Source organism: Rhipicephalus sanguineus, chromosome 1 (genome assembly GCF_013339695.2).
Source record: "Rhipicephalus sanguineus isolate Rsan-2018 chromosome 1, BIME_Rsan_1.4, whole genome shotgun sequence".
Taxonomy (NCBI): Eukaryota; Metazoa; Arthropoda; class Arachnida; order Ixodida; family Ixodidae; genus Rhipicephalus; species Rhipicephalus sanguineus.
In genome coordinates this window covers 200,387,323-200,414,303 of record NC_051176.1, presented here as the reverse complement: position 1 = coordinate 200,414,303, position 26,981 = coordinate 200,387,323, and the positions used below count along the sequence as shown (strand labels likewise).

Sequence of the window (26,981 nt, the reverse complement as noted above, 5' to 3'; positions counted from 1 at the left end):
ACGTTAGGCGCAGAAATATCTCGGAGGGAGGCAGGGCATGTTCAATACATTGACTGGAAGAAAAAGAAGAAGATGGCTTTCGCCTTTCAGTCGTCTTAGATGAATGCATAAGGGACCCTGTGAGATTTGTTTTCTTTATCAATAAAGGGAAATAAAAAAAGACTATCGTAATTTCTTTCGGTTCCATTTGCAGAGTGGAACACAGCAGTATGACATACTAAGGCATTGGGGCGGTAGCAATAGCCTGAAATAGAAAATAAAACGCGAATACTATCAAACTCGTGTGCAAGTATCGAACCGGCAGCATGCACGGCCTGACAGACTGCCTGCGGAGTATACGTACAGCGGGGATGGAAAGACACGCGAACATGCGGCATCTGTATTCTTTGCTGTTTCGCATCTATTTTCAAGTGGGTATAGCCTGGATGATTGATGAAAAGACGACGTCATCGATGACACAATAAAAGACCATCTAGCATCTTTTTATTGCCACCGCGGTTAGAGCGTGATGAAAACAGCGCGCCGCTATGTTCGCGTTTCTTTCCATCCCCCTGTACCTGTGAAAGCCTGCAAGAAGCACAAATGCAATTAAACTCGGACGCAAACACGAATTCGTGAGCTTCGTGATACGCGCGGCCGCTCAGCGCCAGCTTCCCGTAGTCTACTTGCACAGCGTCACCACGCGGCAGCGGCGAGCGGACGCGGAGCGCGCGCGCGACGGCCCGAGGAGAGCGTTCGCCCAGGCACTGAAAAATAGAGGAGGCGCTGTCTTAACCGATTCATTGTATCACTTTAGTGTCCCTTTAAAAACTGAGGAATGTCCGATCCCGGCCCGACCCAAGCCCGCCACCTCAAACCCGGGCCCGGCCCTAAGCCCGGAGCTTCAGACCTGAGCCCGGCCCGGGCCCGCCGTGAAAGCTACTTTACCCGGCCCGGCCCGGGTTTTGGGGTAGACCCGAGCCCGTGCAGTGCTCTAGTACTCCTACGCTGCATTTTGTTGCTTTGAGCCAAGCGTTGCGAGGTGGATCAACGTGTTTTTGTAAGTGTAGTAGCTGTGTGCACATCGTGGGCTTACCAGGCACGTCGACAACACTGGCGTTTAAAGGGTAACCTTATGGTGCGACGTAATGTCACCCCTCACGTTAGAGTACATACGTCAGTATTTTCGAAACTTAGTGCACTATATGGTGCAATCATGTGAATATCTTATGTAACTTTCGTTAATGTGTTCCTCCGGAGTCGAGCAATGCTTCAATATAGCTTGCTGAATCATAGGAATACAAATCTAATGTTTAATAAACTGCTATAAAAGCGGAACCAACACTGAAGCCACAGACGCTAATCTAATATGACGCCTGTATCGTAGGGGTACATATGTAGTGTTTATTGCTTCCTTGTAAAATTATATAGCCAGCACCACAACCACAATTGACAATGCACCGACATTACGCCTGCATAGGCTGTTTTTCCAAACCAGTTTCTAGACCTGGCTCGGCTCTGTAGTAGAATATCCGATTGCCCGACGGAGAATGCTTGGGTTCGATTCCTGCTGAGATCCTTATTTTTATTCTTGCCATGCGGGGGTCGGGTCAACGCTGCCGATGTCAATTTTTCTTAACGCTCTCACATTTAAATTACCAATGTCTGTTCTCGACGTTCCTGGGTAGACATAAACTGTCAGTCACCTCTGGCGCATACCCGTATACACCACGGCCCACGTGTCTCGAGGAAAGGGTTTGACGACGTACGCGGCAGGATTTTCACGTTATTCATGTCATGACCCGACAATCATATTCGTCAAATCCTCTTACCCTCCCATGCGAATTTTGGTCTATACGCCAAGTCAAGGAGGTGATCATGAGAGTACCCAGACGTAGGCGGCTAGATAGACAGATACGTAGATATAAACGCTCTAAGTGCCAAAGGTTCGCTAAGAAATGCTTCGCATTTAAAAAGTGGTTTCGCTCAGTTTTTGGTGCTTGGTCTCGCTCAAAAACGTAATGCTAAAACGCGTCGCCAGAATTTAGCCTCCGCGACTGTGAATCGAACCCACGACCTTGTGTTGAAGAATGCAAAAATAAATGGATCAGTAGGAAAAGCGCCCTCGGGTATGCTTGATCTTGCAGGGGTATCAGGCTATCGGCACATACACCGGAGAGCTTCCGTAAATTGAGGGGAAATGTGTTAGTTTTCCTCGTTTGCACAGAAGTGTCCGGCCACCTAGAGCGGCCCGAGGGCTCATCGTCGTCCTGCTTCCGCTTCCCCCCACACACCCCCCCTCACATGATTCTTTCACGAATCAATAAAGTTGTTTACCTAGTCCGCCGCGGTGGTATAGCGGTTACGGTGCTCGGCTGCTGACCCGAAGGTCGCGGGTTCGATCCCGGCCGCGGCGGTCGCATTTCGATGGAGGCGAAATGGTAGAGGCCCGTGTACTTAGATTTAGGTGCACGTTAAAGAACACCAGATGGTCGAAATTTCCGGAGCCCTCCACTACGGCGTCTCTCATAATCATATCTTGGTTTTGGGACGTAAAACCCCAGATATTATTATTAAAGTTGTTTACCTACCTACCTACCTCGTTTGCAAACGGTGTTTGTGCTTGTCTGGACCGTGCGTCAATCGGGTCTGCGGCAAGTGTCATCCTTAGGCGCATCTTGTCATATGTCCGCCGCGGTGGTATAGCGGTTACGGTGCTCGGCTGCTGACCCGAAGGTCGCGGGTTCGATCCCGGCAGCGGCGGTCGCATTTCGATGGAGGCGAAATGGTAGACGCCCGTGTACTTAGATTTAGGTGCACGTTAAAGAACACCCGATGGTCGAAATTTCCGGAGCCCTCCACTACGGCGTCCCTCATAATCATATCGTGGTTTTGGGACGTAAAACCCCAGATATTATTATTATCTTGTCATATGCGTTTTCGCTGAAGCATATTTCCGTGCCCTAAAGAGCGCAGCAGCGGAACGGGAGAGCCACGTGAACTGAGCAGAAACGTCACGAATGGCGTCACTGGCAGAGCGGCTCGTCGCTGTCGACCATGGCTCTGGAAGTAGTGATGCTGGAAAAATAGTGAGAACCGCGCAGCGGGGCACGGCGTAGGTTATACTGGTCACTGAGTGACATGAGCCAACCACCGACACTGGCGAAGTAGCGATACTTATGCAACGTCAGGCTGAAATTTTCCCTTTCATTCTAATTTCGGCGCTGGTATGACGTCATACTTGACGTTAACGCACAGGTCATGTGACTCTCTCGTTTGTGACGGCAACCGCAAGTGCCTGGTGAGGGTTCGCCCTGCTCTGCTCAAATTCTTGCACACGCGCCGAACAACATGAACAACGTAGTGGTCGTAATGACGTCATATCGAGACGATATATGTTCGCTCTCCCGCCCACTTTTGCCTTTCATTTGGCACTCGACAGCGTAAAGATCAGCAACCGCACATGTGAGTACGTTCCGTTTCGGACTTTATTTTCTTAGTCACTCATGTCGGGACAGTACTCGGGCTGAATGGCAGATTTGTTCGCGTAGTATAGGCGGTGCATATGAACGTCACATGTCCAGCGTTTATTCAGTTCTGTCTTCGGTGTAGATTTCGATGTGTGGGCGTTGTCTCTATGTAGAAGAAGCAGGACAACGCGCCAGAAATGAGCCCATCCGTGGTACGCTCGGTCGCTGCGTTAATTTAGACACTTTAAGGAGCGGTGCACCAGTTTTCTCGCGACGCCATGAGAGCTGTCTTACAGAACAAGGAACATATGCTGCGGACTGAGTACCGTGCTATGCCCCACGCTTTCCTTTTTGCCTTCGTGGTAAACGGTCGCCGAGTCGGGGGGAAACACAGGCTACCGGGAATTAGAATCGGGGTCATGTTCAATGTAGCCGATGTCACCGCAGAAGGCACAGTGCATCGAATCGTCCGCAGTTTGCAAAAGGGTTGTCATAGGCACCGGACATTTGAAGATGTCCGCTGCCGGGGCCATTTGAAGATGTCCGGTGCCCGAAGGGCCTGCGGCAAAGAGGAGGAGCGTGCAACTCATTTCGGTGGCCTTCCTGCGAGACACTGGGCTGTTGAACACGTGGTGACAGATCCCTACAATTGAGGAGATGCTCAGGCGGAAGAACTGCCGGCCATGTAGGCCAGGCTAACGCCGCCTGCTGCAACACCGCAATTACCACAACCGGCGTCATGCATTTCTCACCTCTTTGTTCCTCGTCTCGGCGCTGGATTTACATTTAACTGTGGCCTGCCTATTTGTGGTGGTTCGCGACAGGGTGTCGCATATATATTAACCAGGGCGTGTGCACTCCTCAGTGTTGCTGTGTATAGCAGACGACATTCGAAATTCCTTTACACGCTCGCGCATACTGTCTCCGATCTCTTGGCTATTAAATTTTGTGGGCCACGCACGCGCAGCATTACGCAAATGCTAGGATTTGCACCCATGTAATCTATGAGAGAGGGTGAGTGTCGACAGGGATACACTGACGCCGTGTGCAGAGGTGCTTTAGCTAAATCGTCGCAAGTGTACAGGGCGTTTTTTTTTTTTAGACAATACATATTGTTTATAACAATTCTATGACAGTCAGGCTCCTGTCGTTTTCGCACATGAACTCTATGTCGAGGCGGAAATGCTTTACCGCAGCAAAAATGATGTTCACGCGACTAATTAACAAAAACTCGTTAATTAACTTCTTAATTGACTTGAGGGCAGGTGTTTATATTAGAGTTGTAGTGAGTGCCAACTTATGGCATACCTATTTTTTTTAGAAATCGCAAATGTTGCACATAGTTCGAGAGATTTGTGCGCGTCTGGCGCGCACAAAGCTCGGCGGAACACCGCAATGACACGTGACAGGGAAGTGGTGAAATATGAATGAAGGCGCGCCAAAGTAGAATCTGCTCATAAAAGTCGGCAAGCATTCTGAAATATGTTTCTTCCTTAAGCTATAAAGAGGCGCGAAAAACTATTTAGCCTGTCTGCAAGAAGCGCGGCAGTGGCCGCCCCTGAGTTTTATGCTTCCCAGACAAAGGAAAGGTTGATATTGCGCTTTTCTTGTGCACAGTTCGAAAGACGGAGATAAAAGCTCCAAACACTACGCGCAAAATGTAAAGCGATGCGCGGGCACAAGTGAAATGACTTGCAGCTTTGTACGGAAACATGTGGCCGCGGCGCGGTCATTCAAATTTCGTCACTCCCATGTGACGGGTAGTTCCGGTCTGACGTACAGAACGGTCGCGCTTCGTGCGCGCCGGGCGCGATCAGTTTCGATTTCACTCATGAAATTAGATGATGAATATCTCGAACTATGTGCAACTTTTGTGGTTCAAACTACGCGCAACTTTGTAATATAAACACCTGCCCTTAAGTCTGTAATTAAAAGGTTAATGAACAAGTTTTTGTTAATTAGTCGCAACAGTGCCATTTTAACTGCGGCACAGTATTTCCGCCTCGATGTGGAGTTCGTGTGCGGAAACGGTAGAATTATTGTCATAGGATTATTATAAAAAAGTCTGTATTGTCTAAAAAAAAAAAAACGCACGCAAACTGCAGCCCAGTGCCTCGCTGTCTCGGCGAGCCTTTTGAGCTGGGCAGAATAGCACTCTTTGGTTTTGTAGCCTAGTTGGATGCTGGGCTGGTATTTTATAGCGATGCCTTTTTTTTTCTATGCTAATGCCTTTTCGCGCTTGGCCAGTGGTTGGTGACTGTCCGCGGACGTTATCGACTGTATCGGCCGGCCGTGAGCGGTGGATGAGACTAGTATAGAATGGAGCGTAACGCATTGCTACAAAATACCGGCCTTGTGTATCACATTTATTTTTTAAAGCCACGCTTTAAACAGGTAATCGCGTAAAGCAACGTGGAGCATTTGTGTGCCGGGGAAATTTGGACGCAATGCAAGATGTGGCTGCTGTCGCACGCCGCGCTTTCGCATCTGGCAGATCATGACACTGACCGTAATTACAGAAACGATTTGAATATTGTCACGTGGTTGTGACGGCGAAGAACACAGCAGTCAGGCCGGGAAAAATTGAACTCTTTTACTGGACGGACCTGTTCCCAGCAAAACGAAATGCCCAGGCTACAATGATAGCGGCGAAAGCGGTCGACGGTAATCGGATCATCGGTGAACCTGAAAACTGAACGAGCGAGCGGTGGCCGAACCGCGTCCACGTGTACTAATGACAGTAGTGCGCACTACGAAGCATGCGCAAACGTAAATTGTGGTATCATGTGATATGCTTTTGCCGACTGCCTTATTGGCGGCCTCGGCGAAGGAGCGCTCATTGAAACTATCGATGCCAGGGGAGGTGTCCGAGATTTCCAAAACTATTTATAAGCGTCAAGCAGCTCATGCCTGAATCGTTCGCTTGATAGACGCGCGGTGGCTGTCACGGCCCGATGTTTTTCTTTAGGAGCGGGATTATTGCCGTGGTGGCAGCGGTTTGGCCATTTTAAAAGCGAAGGAAATCGATTTGCGCACCTTTACTTTTATACCTATTTGTGCAAATTTTATCCCACATCACCCGTTGCAATTAGCGCAACGATAAGTCACTCATATCTTACCTAAGTCTTCGTATTCTCGAGGAAAAATCTTTTACCACACTTTCGAAGGGCGGAAGTAGTGTTACAGTGACGTTGAATTTCGATCAATTTTTCATGATAGCTTCGGAATTTCGTTCTTCGTCAGATAGAACCTACCAATCAAAATACCGGATAATTTCCTCTTTTTCTGCTTTTTCAGAGGTAATTTTAGCTTCCAGTCATCACGTGTTTTTGTGAATTTGCAGAATAAGTCGAACGATAAATGCATCGAAACAATCCCCTGCGATATTGCCACGCTCATTCCTCAGCGTAATTGCGGATGTTAGAGCGTGGAAATATGTTTCTTGATATCGTATACCTCTTGAAAAGTAGGCGCATATTTAGGGACATCTGTACTCGACAGTTTCGACAGCCAAAGCAAGGACAGGCAAATGGACAAAAAAAAAATATGGTTTGCGCATGCGGTGAAGTAAGCTTTACAGGAACAGACCACAGCGCTATGGCGGCTCACAAGAGTCGCAGGTGCAGGTGGTGTTCTACTGCTGGAATGAGATACCCACAACTTTCCTCAGCACACCTTGAGAAGCGATACTCTGTGCCACTTCTGCCGTTTCATCCCAAGTACCCGTTGATGCAATCTCGAGATGGTGTCTTCATGAGACAGTGGGACAGTGTTTTCCCACTTTTTGAAAACACTCTCGTGAGTCAGTGGACCATATATATGTCCCACTTCTTTTTCCAGTAAACTACTGGCGTGATTTTGATGAGATTTGTTTTATACTATTTCTTTGATGCTCATATGAATATACCACAGCCGGTTTTTATATGATCGTGTCAAAAATATAGGCGAACCTACAAAGGGTTAATCAGGCAGGATCTAAAGGGATATCGAGACACCGCAGATTTTCTTTGCGCATCCAATGGAGCTCGTGATACCGCTGTTAGCGGCGTGAGGCGCAGGCGCTCGTGCTTTCTTTTTACTTTCCGGGACACCTCTGCATTAGTGGTCTCTGGTGCTCGCGTAAGTCCCAGATTGTGCTCAACTATACGCTTCGTGCGCGAAAAAACAAACAAAAACCATTCGGGAACCATTCGAGAAGGTTCTCATACATTCACGCCCGACCACGCCGAGCGGTATCGCGTGTTTTAGATGGTGAAACCCGGTTGCTACGAAAAAGTGAGCTTGTCAAAATTATTGAAGATATAGGGCGCGTTCGTAAGTTGTACTTGGTTAACAAGCAGCTCCATCCACCAAGGGAATCGCGATCCTCTGACGTTCAATATCTTAAAGTCCGCAGACCAACGTTCGGGCCATCATGCTCGAATGCTGGCATGGCGTTAAGCAATAATCTTTGTAAGAGAACAATCATCGCAGTACACAGGGCCACTGAAAAGAACACGAAAACATGCGCTTTGTCGGCCCGTCAACTGGTCTCGTCAACTTGCTCCAATTCGCACTAGCGCCCGAGTGCCTTTTAACAAATATTGAATCGAAATACTCCTGCTATCGCCTGGAGAAACGGGCAACGGATGAACCTTTTTTCCCCCCTCTTTTACATTGACATTTCCTTCCAGCTTCACTCTGCGTCGAGATTAATGTCCCTGAACGCGAAACTATCAGTGTAAAATTTGGAGATTAGTATCTCGAAACAGAATCATTGTGGGGGAAGATCAACTTGTCTGCTACTGTCATGTTTCCGATATGAACATGCCACAAACAAAATACTCACGGCCCTCAAAGGTCCACCATGAAGCGATGAGTCCTTCAACGCTTTTTTGAAGACACCGCTGTTCGTGATGAACACTGACTTCGCTACATCGCATGTGTGTATTGTGCTTATGTAGGCCAAATATTAGCGGCTGTAATAAAACGAGAACTTCGGGATTTTCTCTCAAATTTTATTTCATTCCTAATCCCAAGTGAAAAGGGGTAGCCGTCGCCACGAAATGGCAACAACTACTCCTTCATTAACTTTTATTTACATAAAACGTCGTGTGGCGTGCCGTAATATAACCTCAGACTTTCATTCTTTTCCTTTTTTGCCTAATGGTGTTTTAGCTTGCGCCACAATACCTTGTTTAGGTATGTGCAAACTCGCCCAACGTTGTACTTCATACTACACTTATGAACATACCGTAATCGCATTGAATCTTTTTTTTTTAAATGATGAATTTCATTATTATTGTCTGTAAGAAGGCGTCCGCCAAAGTGTATACGTGGCAGTTGCAAGGAAATTCTGGGTACCTGCATATTGCGTCACTTGTCAATCACTAAAATTGCTCTTAGGCTAGCTTCGATGACCCTCTATAGAAGCATTCATTGCAATTGTCGAAGTTGAGTGCTATCGGGTGAACTGTTCGCCAGCACAGCAGTGGTGGATTGCCCGCACGAAAAAGCTTCGCAGCAAGACATAAGCTCTGCAGGTATGTTGTTTAGCAACGTTCCCCAAAGGCTGCTTTACCATACAGGGTGTCCCAGCTACCACGCAGATTTAAAAAAGAGGAACGGCGTTACGCGAATCAAGCTTGCTGCATATTGCTCCTAGTACACTGGAGTAGCCACTGCTATTTTTTTGTTAATGAGGTTTAATTAATTAGTCGTGACTATATTTGTAACTCGACAAGTACTCACCTAATTGTCAAAATGTCAATGAGGCGTATGTAGGCATATTCAAACGACATCCAACTGCGCAATTTTTAACAACGTACTAATTACGTGCTCATTTTTTTCCGGCTGATAAAGAAAGTCTGCGAAACATGAAAAATAACACGTGACTACGCTCCCACCCGCAAAGGAAACCAGCGCCCTCAAATAAGCTTACTGCAAACAACCACTTTGCCTGTTGTCCGTTGCAAGAGACAGCGTTCCGCATTTTGGTAAGGGTACAGGTCGGGCGCCAACTGTATGCGTGCAATTTCGCTGGGATTCATTCAGTTTGATAGTACGCCGCAATCATCCATATCTCACGGCCGACTGTTCTCATTGATAACGCGGCAGGTGTTCTGATTACGGCCTGACTCTGTAAAACCAAGCGGTGCGTTTCTTAGGCCGGGGGAGTGGCAGATAGGGCGATGCGTTTTTTTTCTTTCTGCATTTTTCTCTTGATACTGTCTACCTCATAGGGAGCCTGTTTGAGGGCGCTGATTCCCGACGCGCGCAACAGTCTAGTCACGTGTCACTTTTCATATTTCGCGGGCTTTCCTGATCAAGCGGGAAAAATGAGCCCGCAATTAGCACGTTGTTGAAAGTAGCGCAGTTAGATGCCATTTGAACATGGCAATATACGCCTCATTGACATTTTGGCAATTAGGTGAGTACTTGTGAGTTACACATATAATTATGACTAATTAATTAAACCTCATTAACGAAAAAATAGCAGTGGCTACTCCAGTGTACTAGGAACAATATGCAGTAGGTTTGCTTCGCGTAACGCCGTTCCTCATTTTTTAAAATCGTGCACGCGTGATAGCTGGGACGCCCTGTATAATCGCACATGATGCGCACATATCGTGACAACGTTAAATCTTTACTGCAGCTGTGATCTAGCTATCATATGCTAACGCTTGACGTACAACGTGCGCTAGCTGGCCTGTCTAGTATAGATATGTGTGTGGTCATGTGCAAGCCGTAGAAAGGCAGCGTTCGTATGGTTCGTCTATGCACAATCTTTGAAAACAGCCTTTGAGAAGTAGCACAGTGCTATACTCTTCGAGCTGACTTTACCAACGAGTTTGGCATTACTTGCGCAGGAAATACAATTCATAATTGTCCAACCATTCTTCTGATGGGGGTTTTAACTTGCTTTACTGCATGCGCGGCAATTCGCGGATTGCAGCGGATAAATTTGCGTCGATTGTCGTCTTGGCTATAGAGTTGAAAGGCGTGTCTGCGAACTCTGTATCGCATAGTATGCGTGCCCGAAATAAAGTACGCGACGAACTTGTACTTGTTTTCCTGTTTTTACGCTCGCATGAATAAAATGGTTTCTTTCGCGCGCAGTACATGGCGCATTTTGCGACAACTTTGACGGCACATATCTCAAGACCAGTGCCATCATCAAAATTTGTTTCGGGTAGATGTGTTATACACATACCGGTTCCGATTAACAAATTGCAATATATATATTATCGTAAATTAATTCTTTAATGAACGTAGTTTAGTTAATTGTGTAACTGACACCGGCATTTTCGAACAATACAGCTTAAAGATCTGTTTTGTGACGTACGTGTCACTTTTTTCAAATCTATCGTTATTGATGACAAACCTTAACGTAATGAGCGATGTGTGGGCGCTTTAATTGGGAGTGCATGCACGCGATGGCAGCTCTTGTGCTGTATTAGCGAAGCAGGTGCTTCTACATCGACAGCAGATACACTCGGGCTCTGTCGCGAGCAAAGATGACCCGCCATGCACATTCGAGTCGTTCACAGCGCCGATATCTTCCTAAATTAACTACAGAGCCTTGAAAGCTGATAAACGTGCCTCCGCGGATGGCCGCCAACGCATGCACTAGTGTACGTGCCACCATAGGCGTGCGCAGGGTTCCCCATCAGGGGGGGCAAAGGTTCATCGCAGCGCACCCCCCCCTACTAAGTCAATGTACAGGGCAGATTTTGCGCCCCCCTCTTAGGTGATTGGGGGGGGGGGGGGCGTGCGCACGCCCATGCGTGCCACGGTGGCTTTCGTACAGTTGCGTAAATGTTCGAACGTCCGGCGTGTGTGACGCAGCCGGAACGAGTTAAAAGGCGCTAGTGGACTCACTTCCGCGTTAGACAGAGGCCGCTGTTCGCATATGAAAGCCTGCACAGGTACACTAAGCCTCCTATTTTACTCTTTCAGGAGCGGCCGAAGACATGGCAGACCACCTGTCTTTTCTCGTCGTGTGGAAATATCAGGGCGGCGAACCTCAAGACTACGTTTCGCTGCACAGGCGATTCTTCACTACACTTGATGTACCACAAAGAGTACGTTTTCACATGACCGATGTTGTGGTGCAATCGGGTGCGCACACTGAGGAGAACCTGTTCCAGGCTCTGTGCACGATTAAGCTGCTGGACCACTCGGCTTCCAATAGCGAGCTATCCTCCATATGTTCCAGCATAGCTCAGCAGTGGTGCTTTCTGGGCAAGGTTGTTCCGTTTAAGGGGCATCTTCAGTGGCTGATTCCTGACCGCGAACGCTGTTTTTGGCGCGGTTTCTGGCGCGGTACTACTCCGTACGAAACGCACACGCCGCTGGAGTCTCTCTCTTTCGGAACCTTCGCTGGCCTTTGCGTGTTCGCTCAAAGCCACGTGATTTATACCGATGAAGGCCCTCCATCCTACACGCTCTCTTGCGCTTTCAAACATGACGAGAGATTACTGCAAGTACTGCTCTTTTTGAACCACAGTCATGGATGCAGGCACCTTTCCAGCGCGTTCAAGCTGGAGATAGCGTACGGCAGCATCTTCAGGGTTGTCGTGAACGAGGTGGAGAGAAACCAAGACACCATAGGCATCTACCTACAGCTCACCACCCCGCCATTGCTGTATCTAAGATCAAAAAATCCCGGCAGCTGGGACACTCCCAATGGCAGCGCCGACAGCGCATGGTTCAACCGAGTGTTCCAGCTGGGATGTACTTGCTTTTGGTTGATGCGTAGCTGTGACATTGGTGCAAGCTCTGTCATCAAGTTGAGTCTCAAGAACAAACTGAAAGAAATACAAGCGATCGGTTGTCTAACGGCCCGTTGCAAGCGGGAGACAACTTTTCAGTACTCTCCGATGGTGACGTGCAAAATTGGTTCTCAGCTGAGAGAGATCAGGAAGCGTTGCAGCAGCAAGGTTAAGCCGCGTCTCGATTTCTCCGCTTGTTATGCCTTGAGCGCGGTTCTACAGCAAGGAAATAATGTATATTCTCAAATGGCTTTGCTCGCTCGCGACAAGTTGGAACAGTTCGAAGAAGACTTGGTTAGCTTTGCCCTCAGAAATAGTGCTGCTCTCGAGGCCGCTCTTTTTGCGATCCGCAGCGCAATCGAGGAACACGAGGTGGTCGATATCGTTTACTGTCTGCCGAAGCTATATGCCAAATTCTGCAGGGTTGCTCTTCACCTCCCCAACACGCCCAATGGAACGCGCTTGGTTCGCCGTTCTATAGTCACTCCGTCCAAAGTGCTCTTGCTCCCTCCCCAGCTTCACAACGAGAACCGCATCCTCCGCAAATTCGACCCGGAGTACTCACTACGTGTGTCCTTTCGTGACGACAATTTGCAACACTTGTCCTACTCGCTCATGTCCGGCTCCTGTCGGCATATGGCAATCGAAAGGGTCGTCACCGACACTCTCCGGAACGGTCTGGCCGTAGGGGACAGGCAGTTCAAGCTTCTGGCCTCCTCGTGCAGCCAACTGCGAGACCACGGTGCATGGTTCTACGCTACGGTGAGTGGTTCTTCAAATGCGTTGTCCGATTCAATGATTGTACGGTCATAATACTGAGCCCACCACCTTCTCTTCCTGGGCGTCTTACGAAGCAACTCTTGCGGTACGTCAAATTCTGCGCTGGGCTTGCAACTTGTTTGTCACCAACCAGTTGCCACGGTCACGAAAATTGCTTTCCATCAACCTTTATATAAGTTGCACATCTATCGCGGTCTAGCCTTAGGCATCTGTTTTCTTTATTCTGAGAGAATCGGCATTTTTAAATGGCAAGAACTCCAATCTTATTCGTAAATTTCAAAGGTAATTGGGCATTAAAGTTAAACTAATATATATATATATATATATATATATATATATATATATATATATATATATATATATATATATATAATGTGTGTGTAAAGTAGAGAGAGGGAGAGAAAAAAGATTTTCGTGTCTTGGCAAATTACAATTTCACAATGCCGAACACACCTCTTAACGCGAGAAAGACTCTTGAAAAGCGAGAATACGCGCGAAGTGCTTTTAGATAAATCACTCATTCGCCCTGTTATCGAATATGCATCTCTGGTCTGGTTCCTCTACAAACACTGTAAAATAAGCTCACTCGATAATATTAAACTAAAATCTACCCGTTTCATTTTTCATAACTACAGCCGCAACTTCTCGCCGACCATAGCCCTACAATCATCACAACTCTCGCTATATAAAAACGAAACTTTAAAATTTTTATTCGCAATTATTAACTCTTCCTCCGGCATTTCTGGCGGTAACCTCGTCACATTTACTGACGAAAGTTGGACCTGTAGTTCCCACGCTTTAACGTAGCTTTTCTTTGCTCGTATAATCAACTTCATTTTCATTGCTTTGTTACGAGTGTACATGTTTAACCATTTGTAGTATTTTTGTGTTCTTGTTCAGTATTTTATCATGTCCCATTCCTGCTATAGCCATGAATAGCGCTGCAGTATGCATAAATAAAAAAAATAAAATAAAGTGCGGGTGGCGACGCCACCTTGCAATTCCCGCACCAAACGCCGTGGCGTCATAGGTTTTGACGGCGTCTACTAGGTCATACGTAGCGCCTAAACGGTAAAAATGAAGTACATTGTCCACTGAGAGGGGGCATAAACTTAACATACGAAGTTACAGGAAATTTAGTTGATCTAATGTCGCCAAAATACGAAAAATGGACTTCGAAATTCGTGACGTCATGCGCGGTCATTTCGGCGCGAAATTTAAAAATTAAACTGACCTTCATTTTCTCCTTTTACTAAACATATGGCGAAATTAATGACATTAGTTCTCGGAGTACAATTTATCCGCCTAAGCAGATTCATTGTTTCACTTTGTGTCCCTTTAATGGGCACATGTGGCCTGTGGTGACGTCAGCTCGTCGGAATCTGCTTTCGCTTGTGATGCTGGACGAAGCGGAAAATTTAGCAACGACCGTAAGTGCACCAAACGTTGTCCCAAGGCCGAACTTCGCAGGAAACTAGAGAAAACTTCTATTCCCAGAAAACTCCAGAGCTCCAGACAAGCTAACTCGCCACGTTCGTCTAGTGGTTATGGTGCTCGACTGCTGACCCGCAGGCCGCGGGATCGAATCCCGGCCGCGGCGGCAGCATTTTCGATAGAGGCGAAAATGCTGGAGGCCCGTGTGCTTAGATTTAGGTGCGCATTAAAGGACACCAGATGTTGAAAGTTTCAAGAGTCCTCCACTACGGCATAATTGTATCGTGGTTTTGGGGCGTTAAACCCCAACAATGATAGGGATACGTGTTCCCCCACGATCTGCAATAACTAATATACGTATGAATGAAAGCGTAGTAAAGGGAGACTAGTGTAGAACATCTAACACTGTATACCGGTAGGTGCAGGAAAAACTCTTCTGGGAGAATTCAACGGAAGGGCAATGAATTCATCAGGCTATACCTTTTTTCCTACCCTATACAGGGGTGGGGGATGCGGGGTGACAACGAACCACACTCGTCTCATACGAGACTCAATACTTCCTGCAGAGTACTCCATGTTACATATACCTCGCAGAACCTACACGGGCCACAGCGTTCTGTTTAGCGGACGTGTGGGGGAACGGGTGAAAGGCTGGTGCGCTGCGCCACCTGCTGTACGTGCTATTTCGTACCGCACAGTTTTTATATATATATTTTTTCCGCCGTATGTTTCTAGGATGGCCAGGGGTACTCCACCGATATGATCCGCTATTGGATGGGTGACTTCAGCAGTATCTCGAGCACAGCAAAGAAGATGGCGCGCATGGGCCAGTGTTTCTCATCCACTGAAGAATCCGTGAAAGTGGCCCTCCTCAGCGACTCTGTGCAGGAAGTCCCGGATGTTCTTGGAGGGAGAAACTCTGCGACAAACGAACAGTACATTTTCTCTGATGGCATTGGCATGATTTCTTCAGAACTGCTTAAAGAGGTGCGTACACCCGCAGTGGCTTTTATCCTACTTCCAAAAAACAATCAACAGCGGGCTATTGATGGGTATAGGCGCGGACAGGAAAGTGTTAAAGTGGTGAGTTGGTACATAATTTCAAAATACTGCAGCACAATAAACAGAAAAGGACAAGACGTGGGCGGGCGCTGAACTTCCAACATTTATTTAGAATTTGCACATATATCTACGCTGTCCTGTACAGTAAGTCATCCTCAGCGCATGCGTACAAATGCGTGCAAATTCCAAATAAATGTTGTTGAAAGTTCAGTGCCCGTCCTTGTCTATGTATTGCGCTGCAGTATTTTGTATTCTCGTATAACGTACTCCTGCTCTGGCTAATGCTTCATTATGCTAGAAGACAGCGAAAATTTCTTAAAATTTACTTCTTGGGTCAACTGAGACTGCATACCAAAGGGTACACGGATTCATTTCGTATAACGATGTCACTGGCAAAAAAAAAACATCTTAATTCAGCGCGTGGTTCTTCAATTTGTATATTCCAAGAGGTGCGAGCCAGAACATTACTGTCACAAATCACTTTTTTTTTCTGCATGAAATGGCTTGTCGCGCAGTACCATCGAATACTTGGGAATAAAATTTCTGGAGATGAAAATGTTTGAGGCCCGTGTACTTAGATTTAGGTGCACGTTAAAGAACACTTATTTTATCTATAGTTCTCTGAATTCGCGCATGTATTACTCAGTGGTTAACTCCTGCAGGAAGCTGTGAAATCTTTTTTTTTTTTTTAATTTTCGAGCGTCCGTTCAGTTGGGTTTGTAAATATATCGTTTTTAAATGCGAAGCATTTATTAGCGAACCTCAGGCACTTCGGCCGTTTCTATCTATGTATCTGTATATGTATCTATGTAGCCGCCTACGTCTGGGCGCTCTCCTGGTCGTCTCCATATCTTGTAATATACCAAAATTGGCATAGCAGGGGATCAGTGTATGACGAACACGATTCACTGGTCATGACATGAATAACTCAAAACTCCTGTCGCGTACGTCATGAAATCCTTTCCCTCAGTCACGTGTGGCACATACCCGCATACAACAGCTCATGTTATGCGGGCATGTGCCGCAAGCAATTCAGTCTCAATCAACGCTGTAACCGCGAACATACACACTGAAACGCAAGGCAATTGAGAACTGAAGGCAGAACACCCCTGGAAGACGCTCGACTGTCATCCACTCGTCCACGTGGTCCGCCAGAATGACGCAGTGTTCTCTTCATTTCTTATGAGGCTGGGCGATGGCCTCATGCTGGAGGAGTATGACGCGAGATTGATTCAGAGCCGCTTTGTGACACGCGAAGAAGCGACCGCTAAGTGCCCTGACGGCATACGGCTATACTTCAGCAATGCGGACGTCGACCGCTATAACGCACGTTGCCTCGACGCTGCGGACAACGTGTTATGTCATCCCGCATGCGATAACATAACTGGCTATAAGAACGAGCAGGTACGCAGGGATGCCCTGACCAAGGTGGCCAACGCAAGCGACATGGGTGGCCTGCTGGCCTCAATCTGCCTGAGCATCGGCAAGCCGTACATGATCACAGCCAACATCGACGTAAGCGACGGCCTCGTTAATGAAAACATGGGCACCTTGTGGTACATTGAGCGTGACGAACACGGCAACCTCTTGTGACTGTGGCTTGAATTTCCAATGTCCACGGTAGGCATTGTCGTCCCAGCCAGGACGAAGCACATCATTACCGCACACCCCTCAAGGGAATTTAAATTGGTGCCCGTGGAACCACCACAATATACGCCAGAAAAATATCTCGCGTAAGAGGACAGTTTCTCCTTGCGCAGGCAAACGCCATAACTATATATGCCACAAAGGGCCACGGGCGCCCATGTAGTCTAGATACGATAAGCGCGAACCACTAAAGTTGGTCTACGTGGCACATTCCAGGTCTGCCAGCCTCGACGGCCTACACCCCACCAACGCAACAGGTAACTTCAGGTTTCGACATGTCGCCGGCTGTATCGACAGTCTGTCGACGACATGAACCGGCTAGCAAACAGGCCTCCAGACATTCTTGGACCGGGCTACCACCTTCATTCGATGCCACAATCTCCTCACGCTCGCCGCTCTCAACGTACAGTCTGTGCACGCGCACGTGCACGATCTCAAAAAAAAAAAAAAAAAACACGCTCTGCTCACAGAAACTGACATGCTAGTACTTTCTGAAACCTGGAGTGATGAACCCACTGTGTCGTCCACAGCAAGCGGCTTCATTGCAGGTATGGAGTCGTGGGCACATACAAGACCACGGCGATGCGCAACTTCAACGTAGGTCGCACCCCACTTCGCCGGCCGCCAGACACAACACATACAAGCAGCGGAATCGGCAAGGTCTGCGTTGAGCACATCAGTTACAATTACACATTCCGCTCGCCGCAATCTACCTGCGAAGTTTCAAGAACATCTTCCGCACATGCACAGGGGTTCGTGAATCGTGCGTGCGTTATCCATCATGACGGACAAGTATAAGCACTACATATCAGCTTACCGCGTCTGGTCTTGTTAATACCCATGTTGCTGTTGGCATCGTTACGCAACTGTGAACTGGTTATACAAGACGTGTGCGACTCTTCAACATATGTGTGTGCGTATACCGTTTGCACATCTTTAGCGTCATTTCGTAACGTTTCGCTCAATGTAAAATTTACGCCAGTCACCTTCCCCTACATGCTTCGCATAACATCGATTCCCACAGTACGTGGAATCTGCAGAGTTTTTCACAAGACTGACGTCTTCTTAATTTTTTTTTTTCACAAAAGCTGTCCTTCTCGCGTTTAGTCATCGTGTTGCGAGTGTAGCGTTTAAGGCCACAATTCAACGCGCTCTAAAGGAAGTGTGGAGAAAGTTCCATAGTTGCTAGAGCGTGAAAAGCGATTTCGTTTCTTTGATAGGTGCACGAGAAGCTGAAGCTTCTTGAGACACCGTCAGCCATTCAGATCCGCTACGCCGGATACAAAGGCATGCTTTGCCTCAATCCATCGCTCCCTGGTCGCCAGCTGGTTCTCCGGGAGAGCATGCGCAAGTTCAACTGCGTCAACTCCGAGAACATCGAAGTGATCAAAATTTCCGCTCCACGTAAGTGCCCAGTGCCCATTTACTTTGTCGCTTTTTGTCGCTCTGTTTAACTCATGGGAACACGGACCACATTCATCGGTGTCAAAGTTGCACTAAATTTACCCTTTAGTAAACGTAAGTTCGATTCACTTCTCGTTGCTGAACATATCGTAACTGGCGCGAAGCTAGAAACATGAAAAAGGGCCGGAGGAAAGAGACAGAAGAGCGCCAAACTACCAACTGTTTATTGCCAGCGCAGGCCGAAACACAGGAAAACTTTCACACATGCGCAGTGGCGTGGAAAAGTTACCCCAAACATGCCATCACGTAAGCAGTTCATTAAAGGACAACTCTGGTTGAAAGAGAACAATGGATGTGTTCTCCCGTTGCTTCTAATATTGTCACGTGGTCGTGACGTCGTTGAATGCAGCAATCAGCACGTCAGAGATGAAACTCTTTATTTGGCCGAACTTGTGGCCGGGAAACTCAAACTACAGCAATGCACTGATAGCGGCGAACAGAGCGTCGACCGTCGATCAACTGACAAGCGGTCAAGCGCGTCGGCTTTTATACAGGTGCTATCGAACTTTCCAGCGATATCGCTGGTGGCGGGGATATCTCTCGACAAAGCTGGAACATTCGCGTGCGGCGCGCAATCTTAACAAAACGATCTACTACAATCGCGAAGCTTCTCGAACACTGCTTCGCGGACAGCGTCGAGCGTTGATAACCGTCCTTGCTGGTCAAACCCGAATACATCGAAATAAAACAAGTGGGCGTGGCAATATGATGCACCTCTAGTAATTCCCTTGCTGTTTGATCTCTGCTTTTGCCGATAATCCTAGCTTGCGCAAAACGTGGCACACACGAGCATGACCTGACATGCGCTAGAAGGTGCGTACTATCGCTCTTACCAATGCCGTTGGCATGCTCCCTGAGGCGGTCGTTGATACGCCGACCCGTTTGACCGATGTAGGTCTTGCCACAGCTCAGGGGAATTTCATATACAACACCTTCGGCACAACGCCTGAAAGGTTTCACGTGCCTCTTTTGGCACCCTTGCTGCTTAGCACGAGAGATTCGTCGGCACAAGTACGCCCGTTTATTCGGAGCGGAAAACACAACAGGGATTGCGAACCTAGCGGCCACCTTCTTGAGGTTGTGGCTCAACTTGTGCAAGTACGGCACCACCTGTGGTTTGGCGCGCTCCCGTTCTCTCGAGGGCTCTTCCTGAGTGCTGAAGTTCTTCCGTAGCAGAGATTCGGCAACGACATGCAAGACCGCCTGAGGAAAGCCAGCCTTTACGAGTCTGCCAATCTGATTACTACGATTACTACGAGTCTGCTGAAAATGACAGGCGTAACCTTAAGAGACAGGAAAAGAGCAGAGTGGGTCAGGGAACAAACGGGGGTTAAGGATATCATAGTTGAAATCAAGAAGAAATGGATATGGGCCGGGCACGTAGCACGTCGGCAGGATAACCGGTGGTCATTAAGGGTAACTGACTGGATTCCAAGAGATGGCAAACGCGTGTGGGGGAGACAGAAAATTAGGTGCACCATGGGTAGATGAGATTAAGTTTGTAGGTATAACGTGACAGCAGAAAGCACAGGACCGGGTTGATTGGCGGAACATGGGAGAGGCCTTTGCCCTGAAGTGGGCGTAGACAGGCTGATGATGATGATGAATCTGATTACACAGGCTGGTCTGCATCATGTGCGGACACGATCTGCGCAGCGCGGATTGAAGGCAATGCTTAGCAATACGACGTTTTACAGTCTTAGAATGCACGGAATCAAATGGCAAAAGCGCTTTTTCGCTGGAGGCATGTAAACACAGCAAGCATGATCGCTTTTTAGGACCAGGTTAATGTCTAAAAACTGCAAAGCATTGTCGGTTGGAAGCTCATGAGTGAAGGTTAATCCTTTGGCATTTGTGTTAAAGGCATTTAAAATGAAGTCCACCATTTCATGGTAGGGCACCGGGCACAAAACAATTAAAAAATCGTCAACATATCTGAAAACATAAAAAGGATGTGATGAATTAGAAACACATTGTAGTGCCTGGTCAATAAGGGATAAAAAGATGTCACACAAAATAGGTGCTACACTTGGCCCGATGCAAATGCCTTTCTTTTGCAAATAAATGCTCGATTCAAAAGTAACGAAGGTACTTTTGAGGTATGCTTCCAGTACAGACGTGAAATTAGTTAACGACATTTCAGCACAAGCAACAAAATTAGCCTCGCCGCTTTTTTTCAATGCATAGCTTAACAGCAGCGAAGATCTCGGGATGTGGAATTGAATAAAAAAAATCAGTCACAGACCATGCTAATGAACCGTGTAAAGCTAAGAACGTGCTAACACGGCGCTAATTAGGAACGTGTAATTAAAACCAAGATAAACAAAACCTTACTCACAAGATCGTGTTAATTATTATAGTCCTAATTAGGACTATGCTAATTACCTCTGTACTATTAAGGACCTTGCAAATTAAGCCTGAGTTATTAATGTCGTGGTAATTAAAACATTAACAATAAAGACAGGAGTATTCATGCACTATCATGTTACTTAGGACGGAGCTAATTAGGGTCATTCTAATTAACACGATGCTAATTAGGAGCACGCTAATTCAAACCAAGCTAATTAGGATCTTCCTCGCCAAGTACGCGGTAATTATGATCACTTTAATTAGCATTATGTTAAGTACATTCGTGCTAATGAGGACCTTGATAATAAAATCTGATTAATGCCGTGCTAATTAAAACATAACGAATTAGGACATAACTATTCACTGCCATGTTAATTAAGGCCTAGCTAATCAATAGCACGAATATTGAGACCGAACTGGCACGGTCATTACTCAGAAGTAGGCCAATCATACTGAGAGACGAGCCACGTAATAAGCTCGAAGAAGCTAGGTGACCACAAACTCCTCCGATGGCCCCAGCCTTGCACACGTAGTGCAGGCTGACCAAATTATTTTATATGCAAAGAAGCTGCTGAGTAGCGCCCACTGCATGAAGCGCTTGACAGGCACACCGGCACTATGACAGTCCCGAGTTGAACTGGGGCTTTTTCAGAATCAACGAGTTTGTGCCCGAGTTCGCACGTCAGTCAGTTTGATTGATAGACGCCCGCGGCGAAGATCAGGTCCGCCCATTGTGTTTGCTCTTGCGGAGGAACAGTGCTCACGGCGCAACGCCAGCGAGCGGCACGATTAATCTATCCGCACGAAGAACTAAAGGTTATATCATCACGTGGCTACGATGTCTCGCATTCAACTTCACCGCGCTCACAATCACGAAGCAAGCGCCCCTTACAGCCACGAAGCAAGCGCACCTGGTGGAATTTGCGGCGAGAAATGTTATTTACTTGTTTGTGGAGACATAAGATGTTTTTAGTTTGACGTTTTTACGGTCCGCTCCGCTCCGAGTTGGCCCGCTTAGCTGTAGCGGAGCGGCGGTCGACTTTTTGGTTTTAGTTATCCGTTCTCCGCTGCCGAGCGGATCTTTCGCAGTTGCAACGCCCTCTGGCCAAATTCAGCCTCGTTAAAAATGAAAAACAGTTTTGTCACTTTTACAAAGTAACACAAATATGTATTACTCACTTGTTCACGCAGTATTCACACGTGCGCATGCGTTACCGGCCCATTTCAGGGGAAAAAAATTAAGCGTCGACTTCAAGATAGTCATGTACAGTCAGCGCTGTAGCATTCCAGATCCACTGCAATCCGTTTGGACACCAACACGGCAGCGATGTTTTCGTCGTCTGTGCCGTCTTGTCTAGTTCGCGTCACTTTCCTTAATTCGGCGACTCGAAGTAAGCACAAATGTTCGTCTAATCTCAAGCGCTTTCGCGGCTTCCGCTGCGCAGACGAACGTGAAGCGGCCGTGTACGTGGGAAGCACGTTGAGCACTGGAGGCAGCCATCTTAGAATATGCGGGAAGTCGACGCACGCGTCAGGGAGGGCGCGCACATCGACGCCCCTCGCTAGCGGGAACGGCAGCGACGGTCCGCGCTCCGCTTAGGTATTGGCCTCGAGGCCCACCACTGGAAACGCCGGCGCCACCGTCGGCGTGACGTACTTGGCAGGATCACGTGGTCTCCGCGGCCGCGTCGGCTGCTTGTGGCGCACTGCCGCGTGCTTTGAAAACGAGTTTCAAGTCCCACATGCGCTGCGGTCTGTTCAAATTCGGAAGTTTTCTCTCATTTTCTACTCAATTGAAACCATTTTAATAGAGTGGCTGCCTCCGAAGGCGACGAAGATGGGGCTCTACCGCTCGGTGCCGCAGCGCCGCGCTTACGCAAAGGAGCCCAGTGTCAGCCTGCACTGGTAACCGCGGGACAAGAAACAGCGTGAAGCATGGGTTGTAAAGCTAAGAACCGGCAAGTAGCCATCCGCTACGAGTCTTGTGTGCAACAAGCACTTCCGCGACGAAGACTTTTGTTACTGCGTCGGGCCTGCGATGTTCGGTCAGTAGCAGACAGCGCGCACTGAGACGATGGCTCGCGCGCGCTTCCCGCCGGCAAATGATGCTTTTCTGCCACAGGATGGTAAAAGCGCTACATTTTACCACGTGCGATCTCAGAACCCTCTAATGCGACCTCTTGATCGTCGGCCCGGTGCTCAGCGTCCACAAAATCGGCTGCAGATGCACAAGTCATTGTTTAGATACGTTGAATTAAAAAACGCACAGGGTCCCTTATGCATTCGTTAAAGATGACTAGAAGGCGAAAGCCATATTCTTCTTGTCAGTCGATGTACTGATTCTCCCGCGTTACTGTATTTTCTTTCTTTTCCTAGGCGCCGCATGCTACTACATGCTCGGTCTCGTAGACTGGTTCTCCTTCCACCAGCAATCTCGAAGTGGTGAAGCTTTGGTCTATGAATTTGTTGATCACAGAGAGCGACAAGTTCACTGGAATGCAAACGGAACGATAATAAGGAGCATTAAAAAAAGGCGTCACATTTGCTCACGTTTTGTGTGAGCACCAAACGAAACGAATGCGCTGAATAAAGAAACAGAAGCAGCGGCATTTGCCCGCTGAGAAGACCGATCAATACACAGTGCGAGACAACTTGTCAAATGACATTGAAACGTACCCGAATTTAGACCGAAAAAGAAAAAAAAAACACTGAATCGTCGGGACGGCAGATCACAAAGTTGTCATGCGCACCGAAGCCGCAGTTGTAAGGAAATTGTTTTTGATCTGCTCTGATAGCGTCCGCGCAACAGTAGTTGTTTGTTTACTCACAAATTCTCATGTTTTGCGGCCTAAAGTTCACAGCGCGGTGCCAAAACGCGCTCGTAGCAAAAGCGAAACCATCAGTACGAACATACATGCAGACAATCATACATGTAGGGGCACCGTCAGTCGTCGCGAACCCGTGCGATCGCTGGCTTGAGGCTTCTTTCTGTTATGCTCCGTTTGGTTATACAGGCAGTCTACTCTAACGAGATATTTCACATAGTTTGCACTCAGCGAGTGACTGCCTTTCACGCAAGAAGCCGGTTCAGGGGTCTCCAACGCGGTGACAGCGTGAAGCGGGTGCTTGGTTTTCTGCAAAGAGACAGCGACTGTAGACTATCTTGTGCTTTCAGTTCGTCGAAAATGATTATCTTGACAGTAAAGAACACAGTTCATTTCGAAAGTACTTACAGAAATGCCCTGGAGGGCTTCCGCGAGGTGTTTTTGTAGAGCGCCGACAGCAAAACCTATGGGGAGCGCGCCGGCGGTATCCTGCCTAGCACGCAATCGAGGCGCGTCCGATAGAGGGCGACTCCGTAACTCCTCGAGGCCAATAGTGTATAGTGCCTAGATAGCTTAGGCTCCCTATATAAGCGGAGCGTGGGCCTCGCTCCGCTAGCCCGCTTACGGCTAAGCGGAGGACGCATGCGCACTCGCGCCCCCGCTCCGCTTAGCCGCTGAGCGGAGCGTAAAAACGTCGAACTAAAATGCTCTATTGTTTCTACCGACTCGCTAATACAAAAAAATGTTCGTACGTGTAATGTAAGCATACCTGCCAAGTCTCCCGGATTACCCGGGAGACTCCCGGATTTTGAACGTTTCTCCCGGTTGTACGGGTCATAGAGAAACCTCCCGGAAATCCAGTTTTGCCCTGCGCGTTCCAGTGCTTTGTCTGGCCACATGAGCAATGTTGTCTGGCCACGTTCTTCTTCTTCTTTTTAACGATGGTAGAAAGGTTCAACTCAGTTTCATTGCGCATGAAGTAGCTGTGCACTTTGCGCCGCAGTCAAGCACTTAAAAGGGTAGCCGACGTCTGTCGAGATAGCGCGTTCGCCAGCGCTCGCGACCGTCCCCGTCTCAACGGCGCCCCTTATGGTCCCTTGCCCGACGAATAAACTGGTAAGCAAGCGACGACAGGCCTCGCACGCGGAGCGATGTTAGCGCATGTGCCCTTCGCGCGACGGTGACGGCCGGGTCGTTTCATCGCTGCTTCAACCGCGTTGGTCCCTAGCGCTAGCGCGCATTTACTCGCACGTGAAACAGACGATGCGTAAGCGATGTTATCGGTTTGGACTCTGTACAGATCAGCGGCGACCGCAAGATCCCGCTGACAGTAGGCAGTTTTAGAATTGCGTACGCTAAGTTAGCGTTTGCGGCCCGCTATTTCCGTCACTCACCGGGAGACCGCAAGCGCTTAGCGTATGACGCACGCGCAGGCGCAGTTGCGCTAAAAGCCAGCGCAAAGCTTTGCGTACGCTGTTCTAAAACTGCCTAATGTACATATAATTGCTATCGCAGTACACCCATACTTTATACCCCCTGCTCCCGCGGTCGAAATATTTTATACCCCCCCCCCCCCCCCCCCCCCCCGTTGAGTAAATCTCCCGGATTCCGTTTCTCCAAACTTGGCAGGTATGTGTAAGTATAGCAGTAACCTGTACAGTTATTTATCTGTAATATTCCAGAGAAGCGAAACGAGTTGCACCAGAGTGCTGCGTGGTCGCCCTTGTTGCCTTCGAGAGTGGAAATTTCCATGCTGCAGGTGGAACGAAAGAATTCTCCGAAAGAGGACAAACGCCCACAAACACTCCCATGGGAGGCGCGATGATCAGTTGGCAAAAAATGGCGCGACAATCACGCTGTCGTCGCTACACTGTCAAAATGCTGACTGAGCGGCGGCACTGACGCGTTCGCACGCGGCGTTCCTTTGAAAACCGCCGCAAATGACGCACATGCGTATGTGACGCCCATGCTCGTTCTTGTATCCGTTTTTATCAACGCTGCTATCGCGTGCTCCGCACTGTCTTCCTGTCATGACCGCAGTAATGCGAGCCCGGAGCAAACTCGTGTGCCCGAGAAGCTGGGGCCATCCTGCATAGCACCCCAGGTAAGAGCGATGGTGTGCCACGTTTTGCGCAAGCTAGGATTATCGGCAAAAGCAGAGATCAAACAGCAAGGGAATTACTAGAGGTGTATCATATTAGAAGTAACGGGTCCGCTTGTGTCAGTGACACATCCATTGTTCTCTTTCAACCTGAGTTGTCCTTCTTTAATGAACTGCTCACGTGATGTCATGTTTAGGGTAACTTTTCCACGCCACTGCGTGTGTGTGGAAGTTTTCCTGTTTTTCATCCTGCGCTGGCAATAAACAGTTGGTAGTTTGGCACTCTTCTTTCTCTTTCCTCCGGCCCTTTTTCATGTTTCTAGCTTCGCGCCAGTAACGATATGTTCAGCAAACTAAGGCACCAACTCGCCCAAAAACAAGTTCTTCTATAGGTTCACTGCTGGTTCCTAGTTCGCTTACCAACGCTTAGATGCAAAATAGTTGGTCATTCGTTCTTTCAGCGTTTCAGTTCAGACTTGAATAACACGGTATGTGTTAGTACATAGAGCTACACAACAAAATTGATCCCAGTGAAAAAAAAAATTACGGCATCTTCGCACTGAGGTGCCAATCCTGAAGGAAGTGCGGAGCTGGGCGGCCTTCTTTGTTTCTCTTCGGTTTCCCTTTCTTTCCTCCTTTTTTTGTAGCGTTAGCTACACTGGCCGAGCCAGTTTCGCGTGTACCCTCAAGAGCCGTGCTGCGCATGCGCGAGGATCAGTGATGTCACGCACCGGAGCCGGCAACTCGCGCGCACTCCGCCGCCGTTCTGCGATTTCCAAAGGAGTGACGTCGTAGCCTTGGCAGACGTAACTGGCGCCGGCGCGCGCGTAGCTATTCGCCTTCGCTGTGCAGTCGCCGTCTGATACTGCGCTGGAGCCGCTTGACAGCGCCTCTGACTGGCGTTTGCCAGTGTGGTATATCCATGGAGAAAGAGAGCGCTAATGCTGCTCAACGGCGCAGAAGAGCGGAGAAGCTTAACTAATCGGATCCCGAAGTAGTTGCCTGGCAAAATTCTTTCTTGCTCTTTCTATTTTTCTTTCTATTTTTTCCCCTTTCTTTCCCTCTCACCCTATTTCTCGCTGGCTTCTTTTTTTTTCTATTTTTATGCATGGTTTTG

The 26,981-nt window shown here is 48.1% G+C and overlaps 1 protein-coding gene across 1 annotated transcript in view; it reads left to right on the top strand.

Annotated features, from left to right (window-relative positions):
• The first annotated feature begins 3,369 nt into the window (after positions 1-3,369).
• Positions 3,370-26,981, top strand: part of LOC119405282 (uncharacterized) — a 37,793-nt gene continuing 14,181 nt past the window's right edge. Inside the window, exons 1-4 of the mRNA XM_037672103.2 lie at positions 3,370-3,444; positions 11,388-12,964; positions 15,152-15,403; positions 18,346-18,529. Of these exons, the coding sequence (XP_037528031.1) occupies positions 11,402-12,964; positions 15,152-15,403; positions 18,346-18,529 (1,999 nt within the window). The 5' untranslated portion in view covers positions 3,370-3,444; positions 11,388-11,401. The remainder of the gene's footprint in view (positions 3,445-11,387; positions 12,965-15,151; positions 15,404-18,345; positions 18,530-26,981) is intronic.